The following is a 21,183-nucleotide window of genomic DNA, read 5'->3' on the forward strand; positions in this document are numbered from 1 at the left end:
TTCTCCTCCTCTTCTCCTCCTGCATGACTCCTCTTCTCCTCCTGCATGGCTCCTCTTCTCCTCCCTTTCTCCTCCTGCACAGCTCCTCTTCTCCTCCTCTTCTCCTCCTCTTCTCCTCCTGCATGGCTCCTCTTGTCCTCCTGCACAGCTCCTCTTCTCCTGCTCCTCGTTCGCGTCGGTTTCTGTGTTGGAAACAGCTCTATTGTTTGCCGCTGGCCACCATGACACCATAATACCATGACGTCATAACACCAAAACACCATGACACCATAACACAGAGACACCATGACATCGTAACACCGTAACACCATGACGTCATAACACCAAAACACCATGACACAGAGACACCATGACACCGTAACACCATGACACCATAACACCGAGACACTATGACATCGTAACACCGTAACACCAAAACACCATGACACTGAGACACCATGACACCGTTACACCGAAACACCATGACACCATAACACCGAGACACTATGACACCATAACACAGAGACACCATGACACCATATCACCATGACACCATAACACCAAAACACCATGACACCATAACACAGAGACACCATGACATCGTAACACCGTAACACCATGACGTCATAACACCAAAACACCATGACATAGAGACACCATGACACCGTAACACCGTAACACCATGACACCATAACACCGAGACACTATGACACCATAACACAGAGACACCATGACACCATATCACCATGACACCATAACACCATGACACTATGACATCATGACACCATGACATCATAACACCGGGACACCATGAAACCATAACACAATGACACCATAACATAGAGACACCATGACACTCTGGGTACGTCTGAATTGTCCCTCCTATCTCCTTATCTATGGACCATGACACCATAGCACCATGACACCATAACACCATGACATCGGGATGTCATAACACAATAACACCGTCACACCTGAACACTGGGACACCATGACACCATAAGGGGCCTGTGGGAGCCTCTGGGACGCCAGGGCCTGCCAGGGGCTTCCGGGGGCTTCCGGGAGCTGGTTGGGGCTGGTGGGGTCTGTCAAGTTCTGCCGGTGGTTGGTAGGGGCTGCAGGGGGCTGGTGGGGCCTGTTGGGGCCTGCTGGGGGCTGCCAGGGGCTGGTGGAGGCTGCAGAGGGCTGGTGGGGGCTGGTGGGGGCTGCTGGGGGTTGATGGGGGTTGCTGTGGGCTGCAGAGGGCTGGTAGGGGGTTGGTGGGGGCTGCTGGCGGTTGGTGGGGGCTGCCTGGGGTTGGTGGGGTCTGGTGGGGGCTGCTGGCGGTTGGTGGGGGCTGCCGGGCTTCATCCTCTGTAGGGTAAATGGTGGTGACAGAGCACTCAGGGGCCTCTCATTAGCTCTCTGACCGCTAAGAAGCAGAGAAACTGCTTTAATCCTTCTGTCATCCTCAATTTGCCTCCACTGACACGAGTCGTTCTCCATGTTCCTTCTGCTCTGCAGGGAAAGTCCACCGTCCTCTGCAGGAAGAGTCCATATCCCTCCAGGGAGAGTCCACCATCCTCTCCAGGGAAAGTCCATTGTTCTCTGCACGAAGAGCCCAGCGTCCCCTGCAGAGAAGGTCCACATCCCCTCCAGGGAGGGCCCACCGTCTGCTCTAGGGAGAGTCCATCGTCCTCTCCGGGGAGAGTCCATTGTCCTCTGCACGAAGAGTCCAAAGTCCACTGCAGGGAGAGTCCACATTCTCTCTCGGGAGAGCCTCTCCAGGGAGAATCCACCGTCCTCTGCATGGGCAGTAGAGGAGCTATAATCACTCTTTTTTGTGTACTTTTACTATAACAGATGAAAGAGCTTCAGTGTGTGAAGATGTCCCATTTTCAACTTGAGTTTATATTTAAAACCTGAACCCTGCATGAACACGCACGCACGCGCGCGCGCGCACACACACACACACACACACACACACACACACACACACACACAACATTGAAATGGTGAAATAAACCAAATCCACTTTATTTATAAATCTTGAGTTATAATTTAATATCGTACAAACATATTAACCAATAAGCTTTCACAGTACATCAGAGTGCATCTCAAAAAGAAGTAAACATGAAAACACACACACGCAAAATTGCACACACACACGCAGACGCTCTTGATTGAATAATACCCTGCAGAGGTTTGTGCCTTTTCATGGCTTACAGTGACAGGAAAGAGCTGCTGGCGCTGGACCACGTGTACAGACGTGTACATACAGACGTGTACATACAGACGTGTACATACAGACGTGTACATACAGACGTGTACACACGTGTACAGACGTGTACAAACTTGTACAGATTTGTACAGACGTGTACAGACGTGTACAGACGTGTACAGACGTGTACAGACGTGTTCAGATGTGTACAGACGTGCACGTGACACACGTTACTTCTACATCAGTTCCAGTGCTAGAAACGCAGTAATCCCAATATTTGGTAATGCATTTGTTATTAATCTCATGTCTTGACGTCTCACTGTGAGACCAGGCCTGTGGGCGGGGGAGGGGTCACTGCGACTCACCCCCAACATAGAAAAATATGAAACTCATTGACAGAGATTGAACTCGAATGCACTGTTGCAGTGATTCACCTCGCCGTCGTTTCTGGGTTCAGACGAGACAAGACCGATTCGGAGGAAGTCAACGGCTGGACAGATTGTTTGGAGTGTGAATGGATCATTAAATAGAAATATTGTAAAGAAGTAGTGACATCACCCAAGATGTGTTCAACAAGTAATCTATTACTGTGCGAACACTGACCAAGAGACATCCACATTCTCTGTGTTCATGTTTCTGCCCAGCCAAGTGAATCAGAACCCAGAGCAAAGTGGAACCTCAGCTCTCTGCTTCAGAACTGGAGAGGAACCTTCAGTCAAAGTGCTTTTCGTCAACAGTCTGAAAACAACAACCGAACACCACAGCAACAGACGACCATCCCTGCAGTTTTCACACAAGGTGGGGCGGAAATACAAGAAATATTAAAAAAGGATTGAAAACATAATTTACAAGCACAATAAATATAAACACAGGTCCAATAAATACTGTCTGTTATCCCGAAAATAAAAAACAGACCAGAGGTCACCAGGGGTCACCAGAGGTCACCACACTGCAGAAAGACTTTGTCACAAGCTTTGTTTAGTCTCATAAAAAATGCTGCTCTGTTGTCCGAGTATTCAGATCGTTTTCAAATGGTCCAGGAGTCTGGTCCAGGAGGACCGACCAGGAGTCTGGTCCAGGACAGACCAGGAGCCTGGTCCATGACTGACCAGGAGCCTGGTCCATGACCGACCAGGAGCCTGGTCGAGGACAGACCAGGAACCTGTTCCACCGCCTTAACCTTTAAAACCCCTTTCAGTGCCATAACAAAACGCTGCAGTTTTCTCTTCTGTTGAAGTGAAGTGAAGATCAGAAGATTGAATCTGCACAGCGTTCAATGAGATGAGACTTCCTGATTCCTCACGGCATTGATACTAATGCTAACTGGTTAGCAGGGAGTAATGTTAAAGCTGTCACTCTCATCAACACTCAGGTCTCCTCTGCAGCTCGGAAGCTCCAGAAGAGACCAGAACGCTGGGGATAGGAACCACCGGACGCTACTGGAGGGACATGTAGGACCAGAACGCTGGGGATAGGAACCACCGGACGCTACTGGAGGGACATGTAGGTCCAGAACGCTGGGGATAGGAACCACCGGACGCTACTGGAGGGACATGTAGGTCCAGAACGCTGGGGATAGGAACCACCGGACGCTACTGGAGGGACATGTAGGACCAGAACGCTGGCGGTAGGAACCACCGGACACTACTGGAGAGACATGTAGGGCCAGTTGAAGCTGCTGCCGGACAGCAGCATGTCTCTGATCAGGGTCTCGATGGGGGTCTTCCCCACCAGGCGCACAAAGAAGAGCTGCTCGATGACGGAGGAGGAGACAGTGCGCAGGGAAGGCAGGCGGAGCAGCAGCTTCCCAAACCTGCTGGGCTGGTTGGGGTACTGCGAGCGGACGTACTCCTCCAGGGCACACTGGGACTTCTCCTGGAGACCCTCCACATGGGACACGTCCGACAGGCCACACGCATCTGCAGGACAGCCAGAAGAACCAGAGTCAGCGAGGAGAACCAGACTAAGCCAGAGGAACCAGAGTCAGCTGGGAGAACCAAAGTCAGCTGTTTCTTTCCACCAAAAAGAACCAGGTGCTAGTTCAGGTCCGGTGCCAGGGCCAGTTCTTAAATGAGCACCGGCAAAGAACCGGTTGTTTTTCCATTGTCAATGAGAGCCACGTCATTGTGTCACTCCAAAACGTCATATGTCACTGATTTCACCAATGTAGCACTCATACAGGAACGAAGAGACGGACAGTATTCATCAGCTTGTCTGGGTCGCTCCATCTAATGTGGCCTGAACCTCGGATGCAGACCAAACATTGAGGCTCCTCGTTGCTCCATTGTTCTTTTTTCAGGTCCTTCTTGTTTTAGCCCGGAGCCCCGGAGTGACCATAGAGAGAAAAAATAATAATAACGCGTGAATAAGCTTGGGATTTATTTTTCAACATTTCAGAAGTACATCGTGAATTACTGCTCCTTTCACTTTATTTCTGGATGTCTGAATCAAAGTCTTCAACATCAGGAGGAATGGAGGTGTAGAATGACAGAATGCAGCTCTAAAGTTTTCTTTCACATGAAGCCATTAAAAGGCTCATTTTATGGCTAAAAAATCCAAGCTTTCATTTACAGTAGTTTGTACTTTGTTTTGTAGTTGCTGATGAACCAAAAGTATGAAGTAAGTCTTCATTATAAAGAAGTTCTGTGGGTAGAAAATATTGGGGCGTCTCATAGCGGAGCGCCACGCAGCCTCATGCAGACCTCAGCCTGCAGTCATAACGCCATACAAGACCTGGAAATGAAGTTAGTTACAATGAAGGTACCATGAAAAGCCTGAAAAAAACGACAATGGAAAACTGCTTCTAAATTATATATGCGACGCAGCTGACAGGACAGTTAGAGCCACCACCTCGCCATTGCTACCATATAACTCCACGGAATTCATCCGTGGCAACGAGTTACTATCTCATGGACACGGATTAAATTATCTTGTTCCCTCGCATTATTAACTTGAGGTAACAACTTATAATCTCGTTCCCACACATTATTATTTTTTCTCTATAGCCACTGCGGGGCTCTGTAGTCGCTGTAGATTTCAAAATGCAGGTACAGCCTTGTAGGTAGGCTTAGCACCCGTTTAGACCCTGTTAGGCCGGGGCTTTGGCAGTGAAAACAAAAAGAACTGGTGCTAAATACGGCCCTGGCCCCAAACTAGCACCTGGTTCTTTCTGGTGGAAAAGCCTCCTGGGAGAACCAGAGTCAGCTGTGAGAACGAGCTCCAGGAAAACGCCAGACCAGCAGCAGCCGAAGCAACGGTGTGTATCTCAGCCTTCCCCTCAATGACCCGACTGCTGAGTCTCAGTCTGAGGTTTTGGGTGTGTGTGGGCTTCATTCATTCATTCATTCATTCATTCATTCATTCATTCATTCATTCCACACAATACTGTGAGTAGTATACAGTTGTATATCATCTTTAACATGGTGAAGTACTGGTCACTAACAGTTCTCAGTCTCTGTGAGAAACTAAAGTTTCATCCTAAAGGTATTTGTCATTACAGGCCAAGTCATTAGAATATTATTTATTATCTAATGTATTATATATTGTGTAATAATTATACAGTACACTTTCTGGCAAACTGTACAAACCGAGCACAATCACACATATCTAATAATTGCTTTTAAATATCTGTAATATATATTTAAAGTTTGCCTCTCCTACAATACCAGCAGCTAGTACATCAGATGCTGAATGAATATGATTGGGTGTTTAAATACTTGCAGTAGTTTTGTGTCACAGTGAATCTCTTCAGCCTCCGTTCTTCTACTTTGAGGATGAAAACATTGATCAGGGATCAGACTGGGAACAGAGAAGCGTCTGCTGAAGCAGCGAGGCCGGAAAGGAACGTTGATGGACTTTTACAAGAAATACTACACAGCTAACTGATCATCTGCACAACGTTGTAGTGTCTTCTTGAAATACCAAGGCTGGTTTAGAAAGAGACACACGCTGGCAGACATGGTGACATGGTTAGAATGCAAGAAGTATTATTGTGAGTACCAGAGAAACACCAGCAGACAGATCAGGACGATCGTTCTCAAGTTGTCTGCACTTCAAGAAGTCGTCCAGCATAACGACGCGCTAAAGGATCAGTTCACACAGTTCAAGCACCTCAGCATTAGAAATGGTCTGGATCTTTAAATCTTGCTTCTTATTCTCATTCTTTGATGGCGTCATTCACAAGAACTGTTACTGGTTCCACTCCGCGACTTGTGTGTATAATTTAGACATTTGTGAGTCTGAAGGAGACGATAAAAGAACAGTGAAGTAAACGCCTGTTGTTCACGACATCCAGCAATCCAACCCTGACCCTGACCCCAACCCCGACGGCAGCCCTGACCCCAACCCTGAAACCCAACCCTGACCGCAGCCCTGACCCCAACCCTGACCCTAACCCTGACTGCAGCCCTGACCCCAACCCCGACCGCAGCCCTGACCCCAAGCCCGACCGCAGGCCTGACCCCAACCCCGACCGCAGCCTTGACCCTAACCCCGACGGCAGCCCTGACCCCAAGCCCGACCGCAGCCCTGACCCCAACCCTGACCCTAACCCCGACAGCAGCCCTGACCCCAACCCCGACCGCAGCCCTGACCCCAAGCCCGACCGCAGCCCTGACCCCAACCCTGACCGCAGCCCTGACCCCAACCCCGACCGCAACCCTGACCCCAACCCCGACAGCAGCCCTGACCCCAACCCCGCCTGCAGCCCTGACCCCAACCCCGACAGCAGCCCTGACCCCAACCCTGACCCTAACCCAGACAGCAGCCCCGACCCCAAGCCCGACCGCAGCCTTGACCCTAACCCCGACAGCAGCCCTGACCCCAACCCCGACAGCAGCCCTGACCCCAACCCCGACCGCAGCCCTGACCCCAACCCCGACCGCAGCCCTGACCCCAACCCCGACCGCAGCCCTGACCCCAACCCTGACCATCACGGCTCACCACTCTGTGAACTCTGTGAGCAGGTCTAGTGTGAGAGAGAGAGAGAGAGAGAGAGAGAGAGACAGAGAGAGAGAGAGAGAGAGAGAGAGAGAGAGAGAGAGAGAGAGAGAGAGACGCTGCAGGCCTGATGGGAGCAGGGTTAAAGCACGGTTACTGTGTCCCAGTTTAAAGACACGTGTTCAGTCATGCTTGTGGGGATAATACATACATATATATATATATATATATATATATATATATATATATATATATATATATCCACATACATACATAGATAGATAGATAGATAGATAGATAGATAGATAGATAGATAGATAGATAGATAGATTTCTGTTGTCTGATAAATAGCAGCCAATATTTAAAAATGTATATAAAAACTTTTGCATTTCCATACAATAATAATTAGAAATTTCATTTTAAAAAAGCAAAAACTTAACATATAAATTAACAAATTAATTTAATTGTGAATTCATCTCATCTGTCCACAGCACTGAAATAATCAAATGCTCAAGTGAAACATTTAAGTCAGGAGCTTTTTAATGCAGAGCAGAAAACAAATTAAATCTAGCGTTTCCCCCAAAAGATCTGTGTTGGTTTGCAGCAGATCCTGTGTGATGCCTGCAGACTGTTGGATATTCTGTGTTGTGCAGAACTGACTGATGGCTTTACGGGAGGTTTGTGAGGCGCAGAGGAGCGGTGGCTTTTGGAGCTGCAGTCTGACTCGGGTCATTTCAGTTGACTCGTCTGAAGTAAACATATTACATAAGGTACATGAGCAGGACACCAAAAATATCATGAAGGCGAAGATTGTGTTCTGAAAATTTATAATTATTCGTTCTAATGGTCCAAATGGTCAGACCTCTTGTCTCACTGAAATTACCCAGAAAACGAATAAAACCAAAAAACAGTCAACGTGAATTTACCTTTAATAATTTGTTGTTTCAAAGAGTCCACTTTAATCACGATCATAATAAACCTTGGGTGTTTTAGGTTTGCAGTCTTTTTTAAATGCACTCGTTTTTTTAGTTTAGCGTGTTGTTTTACAGAATGTTTCTGCGTCACTCTTCTGTTTGCGTGTTATTTCTGTGCGAGCGCCTCGGTCATTATTTGCGTGTTATTTTATTGTTTTCCAGAATATTCACGGGTTGTTCTTCTAGGTTGCGTATTGTTTGTTATTTATGAGAATATTTAGGGGTGGTTTTTTTATTTTGCGTTTTGTTTTGTTCAGCTATTTATGAAAATAATTGCGGGTAGTTTTTTTATTTTGCGTGTTTTGTTATTTATGGGAATAATTGCGTGTGGTTTTTTTTGTGTGTTCTTATTTATGAAAATGTTTGCGTGTGGTTTTTTCTATTTTGCGGATTGTTTTGTTATTTATCAGAATATTTGCGTGCGGTTTTTTCTATTTTGCGGATTGTTTTGTTATTTATCAGAATATTTGCGTGTGGTTTTCTATTTTGCGGGTTGTTTTGTTATTCATCAGAATATTTGCGTGTGGTTTTCTATTTTGCGGGTTGTTTTGTTTTTTAATCAGAATATTTGCAAGTGGTTTTCTATTTTGCGGGTTGTTTTATTTATCAAAATATTTGCGTGTGGTTTTTCTATTTTACGTGTTGTTTTGTTATTTATAGGAATATTTGCGGGTGGTTTTTCTGTTTTGCGTGTTTTGTTATTTATGGAAATATTTGCGGACTGTTCTCCTATGTTGCGGGTTGTTTTGTTATTTATGGAATATTTGTGGATGGTTCTTCTATTTTTCTTGTTGTTTTGTTAATTAAGGGAATATATACCGGTGGTTTTTCTATTTTGCCTGTTTTGTTATTTATGGCAATATTTGCGGGTCTTTCCAGGATCTTTGGCCCTAGTTGTTCAGGCAACAGGGATCCGGGTCACATCGTACCTGTGGTGAACAGCACGATGGCCTTGATGCAGCTGTACTCCGCAGAGTCCACGTGCAGCACCTTCAGCTTCTCCACCTGCTCCTGGAAGACCCGAATGTGGTCCATGAAGGCCACCACGCGGTCCGCGGACATCGGGGACGCGTGCAGGCCGGCGGCGGCCAGCAGCGGCGCCACGTGCACGGGCATGGAGCACTGAGCCGCGTTGAGGACGAACAGTTCGCTCCAGGTGAGGCGCAGCAGGGCCACCTGGTCCGGGACCTGCAGGTCCGGGAAGAAGGGGATGTTGCGCGCCCACTCCACGGCGCTGAAGAGCATCCGCGCTGCCAACTCGCAGATGTTCTCGATGCCCATGAGGTTGTTTCCCTGCAGGCACTGGGAGCCGAACCGGGAGGTCGGGTAGGGCTCGGCCCGCAGCAGTAGCGAGATGTAGCCGGACAGGTAGGAGTGGCACTGCAGGGGGTCTCCGTTGGTCAGGGCGAACTGTCCGTGGAAGGACTGGGTGGGCAGCCTGCCTCTCTGGACGGCTGAGACACACACACACACACACACACACACACACACACACACACACACACACACACACACACACACACACACACACACACACACACACACCGGAACATGATTATTCACACAATTTAACATTTAAAGCCCAATATTCGTTTTTTTTTTTTTTTTCATTTTCTCAGTATTTTGACTTTAATTCTAGAATTCTGAGGGGGAAAAAATCTGATAAAAAATGTATTTATAAGAATTTCAATGTTGGTGTTTCCTCTTCTACAGATTTATCACATTTTGCCTGAAAAAATACGAAATGGTGAAAGTAACTAGCTTAATAATGTAATTAGTTTATATTACATAAATACACAAAATTGTAAAAAAAAAAAAAAACAACAACAAAAAAACAATATACAAATATGGTAGAAGACACATAGATCCTCTGGAGCTCATTGAGCTCGATTATCTGTTTAGAAATTTTGGGGAAAACTCCCCCCAAAAATAAATGTGACTATATTTACAGGCCAGGAAAACAATTCCGATTCAAAATAAAATTCGAATTGTTTGGCCTGACCAGGTTTTTTGTGTTTCAGGTGCTTTCTGGTGCGTAAAGGCCTCGTTTTTGTGTTTGGACTTTTGGATAAACGTACACCCACGAAAGTACATAACATGCATGAACAATCCTGCCAAAATAAAATAAATTGTAGTCTTGACAATAAAACGGATGAGGATTAAATTAAATGCAGGCAGATTTGACGGTGACATTAGGGGAGTGTGTCGGCGCACAGTGACCGTGAGATGGACAAACATGCGTCAACATGCTACAGGAGGCTAGCTGCACGCGGCGCAAAGCGGCGCGACGCAGGACGCAGGACGTAAAGCCATACTGCCGCACATTAAATATAAACACTGCTGGGGGAACAAAGAGCACTCCGAGCCGAGGCTACAGAGGTTTAGCATGCTCACAGTGACAGTGTGTGTGTGTGTGTGTGTGTGTGTGTGTGTGTGTGTGTGTGTGTGTGTGTGTGTGTGTGTGTGTGTGTGTGTGTGTGTGTGTGTGTGTGTGTGTGTGTGTGTGTGTGTGTGTGTGTGTGTGTGTGTACACAATAGCTAAGCTCCGTCCAGCAGCGACTGGAGCGCTTGATATCTTCATGTGATTGCGCCGATGGTGGCCTCCCCGTACCTTCCCTCCTCATGCCGACTTTGAGGCATTTCTTGAGGCGGCAGTACTGGCACTGGTTGCGGTGGTGCTGGTCCACCGGGCAGCTCCGGTTGGCCCTGCAGGTGTAGGTCAGGTTCCTCCGGACGCTGCGCTTGAAGAAGCTCTTACATCCTTCACAGGTGAACTGTCCGTAGTGCTTCCCGCTGGATTTGTCCCCGCACACGATGCACTCGATCTGCTGGCTCTGCTGCTTGTCCATGGAGGAGGAGGAGGAGGAGGAGGATGAGGTGCCGTTGATGGTGGTGGTGGTGGTGGTGGTGGTCGCGGCGGGGCCGGACGGATTGTTCGGCGGTGCCGCTTGAGGCGCGCCTGCCGCTGCCGCTTGTGGTAAATCCAGAGAGGTCGCAGGGTTCATGTGTCCCGTTAGCTCCCCGGGCAGAGTGAGAGCACCGGGGACCCGGGCCACCGGCGAGGAGAGACCCCCCGGAGGGTCTCCGACGCCCTCACTGTTTCTCCACGCCACCATCGCCATATCGTCCGTCTCCAAAACTTTGTGCACAAGTTTTCTCTTTTTAAGCGATTTTTAACGCACACGATTTTTCTGTCATGAATCAGTGATACATGTTCAGCAGCCACATTGTGATGAAAATTAATTCCAATAAAAACGAAAGGAGCTCACGAGACAGCCGTCATAACATTCTAACGCGCGGCTTCACCAGCAGAGAGCGAGCGGTCACTCAGAGTGGGACCGAGGAGACGCGCTCCTGGAAGCACTGCAACATCCTCACTGCCCGAATCCACCGGAGAACGCCCGATATCCCCGAATACATCAACACCATGTGAGCCAGTCTCTCCGGTGTCCAGCTTTAAACAGCGCGCAGCCTTCATCAGGGATGGAGGCATCGGACCAGGCTCTCCGCACGCGCCATGCGCTCCCGATCAGTCACAAGTTACATTAGAAAGACGAGAGAGAGAGAGCGAGAGAGAGAGAGACAGATAGAGAGAGAGAGGATGATGATGCTTTGCTTTGGACAGTGCGTCCACACGTCATCGCGTTTGGAGGCGGAGCTCAGTCAGCCAGGAGGAGCTGTGTGTGTGTCATCATAAGCACATTAGGAGCAGCCATTATTTATCTGTTTGTTCTGATGCAGTGGTGTGACGCCCCCTGGTGGCCTCAGTAACCGACAGCCGTCCAGCTGTAGGCCGAGCAGGAGGCGGCACAGGGCAGCAGTGGTTAGTTGTACCACCTCACATCCAGTGCTTCCGGTCCAAGTCCTATTTGATGGACCGTCGGCTCCTTGCTGGATTGTTTTCGGACAGAAAACAAAAGTCACCACCAGATGGCGCTCTGAGCGCCTGGATGCTGAGAGTTCCTCTGGCTGCAGCGGGCACAGGCCGGAGGTTGTGATGTTGGACGGAGAAGGTTCTTCACACAACTGATGGTGTTTGCTGAAAAGCAGTAGCGGCCCAGTGACAGGACCTCCTGTCCACAATCCAGTGGCAGCTGTTCATTCCAGACCTGGGCCTCCAGTAGTGCTCAGTCCGAATCAATCCACCATCAATAATGTTTTATCATTTTTAAAAACCAGGTTATGATGCAGAAACGCAGCATAAGAGCCGTTGCATCACAGATAGACACTCGTATGGCCAGAATCAAGAGCTTTACCGATGCTGCAGCTCTGCTGCTAGTCTGGAAACTTCTGGGGTCCAGGGGGGAGACAAACATCCGCTGTTCATGTCTTGAGACCTGATCTGTCTGGTGATTAGTGTAGTTCAGAATCCTGCAGAGGAGTTAATTGTAATGAGCACAAGAAACTTCGGTGCATTCGGTGACCTTGAAAAGTCCGTCTTGAAAATGGTTCTGACAATAAATCTACAACCAAATCCCTGTCTCTCCTCCTTCAGCCTTGTTGGTTGAGAAAACCGCTGTTAAATCAACACGACTATATTTCTGATCATGCAGCTCGCTACAGATGCAGAGTGAACTCTCTGTTGGAGCCATTTTAGTCTCACTTTAGTTTAAGGTTTGTTTAGTCTGGTTTATTCTTATTTTGACCACTGGGGGGAGTAGTTCACTGAAGTGTCACCTGTCACGTGGGTTTAGGTCAGGAGTCTTCAAATCCGGGCCTCGGGAGCCGTTGTCCTGCACGTTTTAGTTCTCCCAGCTTCAGAACATCTCAATCCGGGCCGTTGTTCAATTCTTAGAGCGCCAGTATGTACTCGCCTGCGTCATGAGTAACTACTTGCAGGGCGTCTTCGGAAGTGCGGAAATGGAAATTTACGAGGACGCATCGGCGTTAATGGAGAATTGGAACACGAGTACTTGATGAAGGACCTTGAAGCTGAGGAGGAAGAGGAGGAAGAGGAGGAGGAGGAGGAGGAGGAACCTGTTTCCTCTCTGGTTCAGTAGGAAGGTGATTTGTACCTGATATTTTATATGATGATCTAAACTTTTGAACATTATTGTAAAATAGTACCTTTTCTGTCACATGCATGCTGTGTGTATTACAGTGTATAGTACCGTGTACAGTACTGTGTATAGTACCATATAGTACTATGTACAGTACTGTATATAGTACAGTGTATAGTACCATGTATAGTACAGTGTTACTATTGCTTCTAGCCTCCTATACAGCCTGTATATTACTATTCATCTCCTTGGAGTTCAGTAATAATTAAAGCAGCTGATCAGAAATTTCTTACGAATACAAACAATTATTTTACTGTTTTACTGAAGATCCCTGATGTATATTAAATGAAGTAACCAGGATTCCACATACCTGCTGCTTGTTGTCATCCTTCTGGTCATGTCATTAATATGTACTCTATTACATTTGTCTAATATACATCCTACAGTTAAACACTCCAATCATTGGCTCTAATCATTTCTCTTTAGAATAAATCCATAAATGTTTTATACTGTGTGAGAGTAAATACATAAATACACACATCGCTTATGCTGTCGAGCAAAGAAAGATATCAAGCAGAAGATAAAGGAAACTTTATTTAATTAACTTCAGCAGAACCTACAACAGTAAAAACACAAGTTAGAAACATTATGTACATAGAAAAATTACATTGTTTTTAAAAATACTAAAGTTCTTTCTTTTATTTCCCAGGAACCCCTGCAGTGATATAAAGGTCAATAATGTTCCTATCCTGGACACTTTCTCCTCTGGAGGTGTCGTGACTCCAGCTTCAGGGTTTCCAGGAGCATCGTTATGTTGATACTGATGCTCCTGCTGGTCATCAGGCATTCTGCTGTACTGCTGATTGATGGTGTCACCTTCTAATTCTTCCTCCTACTGGGGCTGTTGATGGTGTCACCTTCTAATTCTTCCTCCTGCAGAGCCCAACACGTTACCTAAACAGAAAACTTTCCCCCTCTATCAAAGTGTAGTTATTTGTGATGCTAAAGGAGGTTTGTTGATGGTTGAATTGTTCATTTTGTCGTTCTAAACATGTATATTATAGACTCTTTTTTAACGACAGGTAGATGCAGGAAAGTTTCTACCTTGCTGCATGTTTCAGCTGCATCTGTAGTCTTCCTCAGAGCGTCATCTGGCCAGTCACCTGATAAAGACCGACATGCCATCACAACCAGATGAAGCTCAGAGGAAGACTACAGATGAAGCTGAAACATGTCAGCAAGGTAGAATCATTCCTGCTTCTACCTGTCGTTAAAAAAGAGTCTATAATATCTGAGGTTTATTGACGTGTACATTGGCAACTGGGGATCCGTGCAGGATGCTCTTGTCCTGCGCAGATCCTCCATGTACCAGCAAGTACTGGTACCAGCTGGGTACTTTCTGCTGGGTGATGGAGGAAGTAATGTATCCACCAGGTACTTTCTCCTTGGTGACGGAGGAAGTACTATACCCAAGCCTGCAGCTCACAGTTGTTATTATATCACTGTACTGGCAACCTGCTTTATCTCAATAATCACAATCATGAACACGAAGGCCCCCGGGCGAGCTCAGTTGGTAGAGCATGAGACTTACAATCTCTAGGTAGTGGGTTCATGTCCCACGCCGGGCGCCGCCGGTTTTAAGCTGGTACTTTACTGTGAAAGAACTGGGTTTTTCAACTCTCAGCATGTGAACCTTGAGTTAAGTGCGTGTATAACCACAATAAAAAGCCACCATCAATGGATCCCTGATGCCACGAGTCACTATGGCAACAGAAATAAAACCCAGTTATTTGGCAGTAAAAGTCCCGGCTGCAGCAGCGGAGGAGAGAGACGAGAGTCAACGCACAAGTTTGAATAATCGACTCCATTGAATTAAGATCTAACTTAAGATCGCAGCATACAGGTAGAAAAAATAAATAGGTGTAAAATCTGAATGTCATTTAGGTGCAATCCAACATGAGGGAGGCGACTTGGAAGCAGCTAAAGATGAAATATAAAAAATCTTTTACAATGAAAAGGCTTATATGTATATAAACTCTGATTGTACCTCACTGTGATTTAAATTTTAGTATTTAAATTGATGTAAGCTTTTAAATAAAAAAAAAAGTTATTCATTAGCGAGTTCAAGTAGTAATTTAAACCAGTAACAAAATATTGTTTGAACTCGTCCTCTGTTAATATCCTACTGAGTAGATTAACATAGTGTTTAGACATTTTTATTGAAGTAGAGTATTTAAAATGTGAGGATGTGTTCATCAACACTCAATAACTAATCTGGGCCGGGAGACTCTCTTGTGATGTAAGTTATCTGAATTCATTTCTGCCTCTTTGTCTGTCGGGTTTAGAAATAACAGATAATCCATTTGTAGCCGCTGCTTCAGGTGGGAGGAGCCAGTAGAACCTCAGGGTTTCCTCTACAAAACCTGCCAGTGAGCAGGTTCTGTTCACAGAGTCTGTTACCGTGGTGACTGACCACCAGCTTTATTCAGCTCTCTCTCTCTGGAACGGAAAACTCTGAGTTTCCCTCATTTCAGGGTTAAAGTGCTCTGAGTTTTCACAAAACTCACTCTCTGGAATACCCCCCCCCCCCGGTGGTGTGTTTGTGTTGTCAGGCAGCCTTGTTTTCCTGGTGGGGTGTCTGTAATGTGAGTGGATGTTGGACCGTCAGGACCGTCTGAGGTTCATGTTCTTGCTCTTGACCTGCTCTGGAACCTCTCGGGCGGTTAAGCGTTGCCAGATTGTGGCCAGCGAGCAGCAGTAGTTTGTTGGTTAGATTAGCACAGGTCAATCAGTGGCTGCAGATTCACTTGCGACCGCTTCACCATCTCTCGCCCTTGTTGACCCCGGATGCTGACCCCCGCTCTGTCTGGGTCCTGCAGCATTCTGGTGGGGGGGGGGGGGAGGGGGGGGCACGCTTCATGCTTGAGAGGCTCATTCTGCTCCAGGTCAGTGTGCAATGAAAACGCTATGCCAGCGTTCCAACTGATATGAACAGATTCATCCTGGCCAAATGTTGGGATTCTCATTAGGACTCTCACAAAGTCCTACTTAACCTTTGACCTCACTCAGCCTAGAACTCATTACCCAGGGAGATTAACCCACATTGCTGAGTCAATGATAGAAACACACACAGCTGAGTTTGGAACTGAGACCATGTGGGAGTGGAAAAAAAACACAAGTGAGAAAGAAACTGCCATGTTTCTGTGATAAAAACATTTCACACCTTTCTTTTGGTATTTCTCTTACAGATATTCAAGGATATGGATCAATAACTCTTCTGTTTATTTAAAGGGGACATATCATGCTAAATCCACTTTTTTAGCCCTTAAATGCATTTTGTTGTATATTTAGAGTGTTTAGAAGTACAGAAAAGTTCAAAGTAGTCTCTGCAGGTGCTCCGTTGATATCTTTATATTCTGTTTTGGTCATATTTTGCGATCGGTTTCGATTTTTCTATTCTCTATTACGTTTTTTGAACAATGACGTCACAGTATTCTCAGCGGAACTGCCAAATTAGGACATCGACACTTCGAGCAATCCGCCATTTTTGTTTCTCGCTGCGATTTTGTAGTCCAACCGAAGTTACGAGAGGATAAGTCGAAATGTTCGGTTGTTGGATGTAGTAACCCACAAGCTTCGTTACACCGTCTCCCAGCATCAGAACCTTTTCGAAGTGCCTGGTTGAGTTTTATTTTTCACAGAAATGGTCATTTTTGTGTGCGCGAATCACTTCAAGGATGACTGCTTCAGCAACCTCCGCCAGTATAAAGAAGGATTTGCCGAAAGACTTGGTCTGATTGAGCGGTCAGTTCCTTCTATCTATGGAGACGACGAACAGAGCACTTCGGTAAGCTGTATATAACGCTAAAAAGTGTGATGATAAGACGTCCCTGTCATTGTTTTGTTAGCATTAGCAGTTGCACCGTCTTCATATGTTAGCGCTGTGCGCTCGTTTTAGATTATAATGTAACTTCTGTGTTAAATAGTCGTTGTAATACAGGCAGTATTGTAGTAGTGGGCATGGATGGAGAAGTTAGTGTAAATATAGTAACACACCATTGCGTTACATCCATATGAAGACGTTGTTCTGCAGCTGCATCATCGTCATTTTCATCTCGCTCCGCCGGGTCCGACTCTGGCTCCAACATGTATGGCTGGATGGACAAATCTTCCGTTGTTGACATTTTGTAAATAATGTGTGAATATAAAGTTTCTGCGCCGCTAGATAATTGTATCTGTTCTATCAAACTACAAAGATGGCCGAACAGGGTGGCGTTGAACCGAGTGTCACCTCTGCAACCTGGAGAGGAGGCGAGGTATGAAGAGACCGCCCCAAAACGAGTTGCTCTCAGAAGCACATCAGAAAAGGGGTAGAAAAGGGGCCTGTGGAGCTCTAATAATGAGGAATTCAGACCCAAGCATTGCAGTTCCGCTTTATATAGACCACAACTGTATGATTTATCTGTAAAAAGGAAGGTTTTGAAAGCATGATATGTCTCCTTTAAGTGGCCTGGAGGCTGATCCAGGAGAGGAGAGGATGTTGTGACTGTTATAATGAACCTCAGTGCTCATCAACACCTTCATGTTCAGCACACCTTCAGTCATACTCAGCAAATTCTCTCAAGACCAACTCAAAATATCCAGAGGGTTTTATTTTATTCAGATAAACTCAGAGATTTCAGATCTTTAATATTTTAATGATAAAACTAAGAACAAATAAATGCATTTTTATTGTAACGTAAGAAGTTATATCTTTCAATTAAATTCTACTTTATTTCTACAACATCAAACATAACAGTCATTTCAACCTACTTTTACAAACAATGACCAACAATTCACAGAGCAAGTAGAGGAAGACACCTGCAGAACCAGGCTCCGATGATGAAAATCTGCAGAACCAGACTTGGAGGAGGAGGAACCTGCAGAACCAGGCTCCGATGATGAAAATCTGCAGAACCAGAGTGAGAGGAGGATGAACCTGCAGAACCAGGCCCAGATGAGGAAAATCATGCAGAACCAGACTGAGATGAGAAACCTGCAGAACCAGGCTCAGATGAGGAAATCCTGCAGAACCAGACTCAGTGAAGGCAATTCCCGCAGAACCAGACTGAGATGAGGAGGAACCTGCAGAACCAGTCTCAGAGGAGGAGAAACTGCAGAACCAGGCTATAATGAGGGGAAACCTGCAGAACCAGACTCAGAGGAGGAAAAACCTGCAGAACCAGAACCAGAGGAGGAGAAACTGCAGAACCAGGCACTGAGGGAGTAATTCAAGGAACCTTCTTAAGTCTCCAAATAGTTTCAAGTCATTAAAAACATATCTTGTAACTTAAAAGAGAGAAACAGGAAATAATGAAAAAATTCATTGGAATGTATTTGAACACTTTTGAAATGGTTGTGTTTCCAGGGTCATGGCTGGTTGGGGTCTGTTCAGTGTCTACAGAGGTTTGTCTTTTGTTCCTTCAGGCTGCGAGCAACACAGGAAGTACTGATGAAGAGGACGTTCCATCGCCTCAGACAGCAACAGTATGGACAGGTAAAGGCCGTTTCCAGGTCAGGTGTCATTCCTTCCTCTGCATGCAGGAAGGAGTTTAAAGGCCAGTTCATACTCCATAAAAACCAAAGAAAGTTCTGACACTCCAGGTTCTGGCCCAACAAAATGACGTCATTTTCTTCCCCATGCTCCTTCTGGCAAAAGAAAAGCTGTTAGGCAGGGCGAACCCTCCGGGCCAAAGTCTCTCCGCAAAATCTTGTGTTATTGGTCAGACTTTACTTGTTAACTTCCACATTCGCCACAAGTCCACGGCAGGGCTGTGCGTTTCGTATTTACGCTGTGCACGAATTTTCCGGCTTGCTAATGACTGTATCAGCCATATTTTAATCATGTTTACCATGTAGCCTCGCTACTGTGTGAGCGCTGCAGCTTGTTAGCATGTAGCATGAAGCCGCTCATTACCATGCAGTATGGAGCCTTTGCTACTGTGTGAGCTCCGAACCTCATTAGCATGTACCATGTAGCCTCGCTGTTGTGTGGACCCCATAGCTCGTTAGCATGTAGCATGTAGACTCGCTACTGTGTGGGCCCCAAATGTCATTAGCATGTAGCCTTGGTACTGTGCGAGTCCTGAAGCTTGTTAGCATGTAGCCTCGTGACTGTGTGAGCTCATTAGCATGTAGCATGGATCAAAGGTTACGTGGTTCTCCTGAAGGCATCACTCGGGGCTGTCAGCTCCTGACAGCCCTGAATGAAGCGTCCTGCCAAACTAGAATGTTTTGGTGCAGCTGGCTGGCATCAGAACTTTCTTGTTCAGGAGTCTGCTGGGCCTTCGGGAGGCAGATTGCTTGCTGGATGTGTAGAAGCCATTGATCGCTAGAAAAGGTATTTATTTGGAATTGTAGTGATTGAAATGTTGCAGCCACACTTAGACTGACTCGTCCTCACATTTGGACCCGCTCTGCCTCCAGCTCAGAGTTTTTGTCAGACGACCAGATGCCAAACAGCACAGACACTTCTTTTGTCCTTCACAGCGGTACATTTCCTCAGACTTGGAGCGCTGGCCGCTCGTTTGATTGATCGTGTGTTTGTGTCTATTCATAGAGGCCAGATTCATCTTTCCAATTTGTCAAGTTGCAGGAGCACTGAGTTAATTATGTGCAGAAGAGCCGGGAAGGCAGTAGAGCCTCTTGTTTACACTCATCTGAGGCTTTCCCCTCCTCACCTCGGCCTCCAAACGAGCATCCGAAGCTTTGCTGCTCCGCACTGTGGGTAATTAGTGTGATGAATGCTTTAGCGTTAGTGCGGGCTGTCTGGCTGGCGGTGTGGCTGCGCTGTCACAGCTCAGAGGCTGCCGGCTCATCAGTGTAATGGATGATTCTGCTAACAGAACCATTCCTTGACCAGCAGTGCCACCACTGGGCAGGAGGCCAGAATTTCACACCGTCAAGAAATGAAACCTGAATCTACTGGGTTTGTGGAAGACATCAGCACTGGTTGTAGATGTCAAACACTTGAATTGAGGTCACTCACCACTCATGGGGGAATTTCATTTTCACAAAGTTAAATATACAAGAAAAGCGAAGGGATGATGTGATTCACTCCTCCAAACATGTCTTTCTGTGTTTTCCTCTAAATAATCTCTGTAGGCTGAATATCTGGATATGCAAACCTCCTCATCTAATCCTGGGAGGGATTTGTGAGCATGCTGCCGCTGTAGAGTGCCACTGCTCAGATGATGGATCACATTATTAGATTAGAGGAGAGCAAGGACACCGTACAACTGGATTTGCAATACACAGCCTCTTCTGGATATGGATATTCTCTGCATGAAAGGAATGGACTAATTGGGCCATTGTCACAGAGTCAGAGACAGTTTTAACAATGCAAGGAAACCTTGCAATAAATCAGGTCAGCTGTCGGAGCCATGTCACAGGACGGGGAATTAATCACACATTCTTCTGCATGCAATATACAGAAAATAGATGGTGGTCTGCTGGCAGGAAGGTGAGTCTGAATCTCCAAATTCCACCACCAGAAGAAGGCATGTAGGCTGGATGAGGTCCTTTCAGTAGCAGCTAATGGCCCGTGCTAACTCCCTGCCTTGACATATCAACCTGGGATCCTCGGCCATGTCACCATGCAGCAGGAGCTGTGGAGGCTGACTGCGACAGACAGCTAATCCATGGCTCTCTCTGAAAAAGATCCTTGAAGTTGAGTGAATTGTTTCAGAGGCAGCCGGGCTCGGGGCCAGCGGAGCATGAGAGACAGGTGGGGTCGTGGAAAGGTTATTTTGGGGTTCAGGAGGTGAGACTTTGGGGATGTGGACCCATCAATCCGGCAGAGTCCTCGGGTCAATGTGAAGACAAGTGGAAGACACATTCCTCTGTCAGCACGCCGGGAGTTCAGCCTTCTGTCCTGAAGTCCCAAGTCATTGAGTCAATAGCCACGGAACATGACACAACCTCTCACAGTCACTGGGCATCAAGCGGAACAGGGAATGGCATGCTTTCCATTTCACTGCATCGTGGCCCCGATGAGAAAAAAACAGCAGAGCTCCGAGCCCGGCTGACCTGGCCCCCGACACAGAGCCCAGGT

The 21,183-nt window shown here is 46.6% G+C and overlaps 1 protein-coding gene across 2 annotated transcripts; it reads right to left on the minus strand.

Moving 5' to 3' along the window:
* Positions 1 to 1,968: 1,968 nt before the first annotated feature.
* On the minus strand, positions 1,969 to 11,700 carry LOC308128134 (COUP transcription factor 2-like). 2 transcript variants are annotated; one of them, XR_013936540.1, is made up of 4 exons: positions 10,703 to 11,700; positions 9,021 to 9,545; positions 3,319 to 4,098; positions 1,969 to 3,272 (listed from the first exon to the last, which is right to left on the minus strand). XR_013936540.1 is itself a non-coding variant. In XM_080493403.1 (3 exons), exons 1-3 carry the CDS (start codon positions 11,211 to 11,213, stop codon positions 3,824 to 3,826), a joined length of 1,311 nt encoding a protein of 436 aa, XP_080349529.1. In that variant the 5' UTR covers positions 11,214 to 11,700; the 3' UTR covers positions 1,969 to 3,823. The 2 variants fall into 2 exon arrangements, 1 of the variants encoding a protein (XP_080349529.1); XM_080493403.1 differs by having other exon boundaries at positions 1,969 to 4,098.
* Positions 11,701 to 21,183: the final 9,483 nt, after the last annotated feature.

The sequence above is a fragment of the Lipophrys pholis genome, assembly GCF_963383615.2.
Source record: "Lipophrys pholis genome assembly, chromosome: 2".
In the NCBI taxonomy this organism is placed as follows: Eukaryota; Metazoa; Chordata; class Actinopteri; order Blenniiformes; family Blenniidae; genus Lipophrys; species Lipophrys pholis.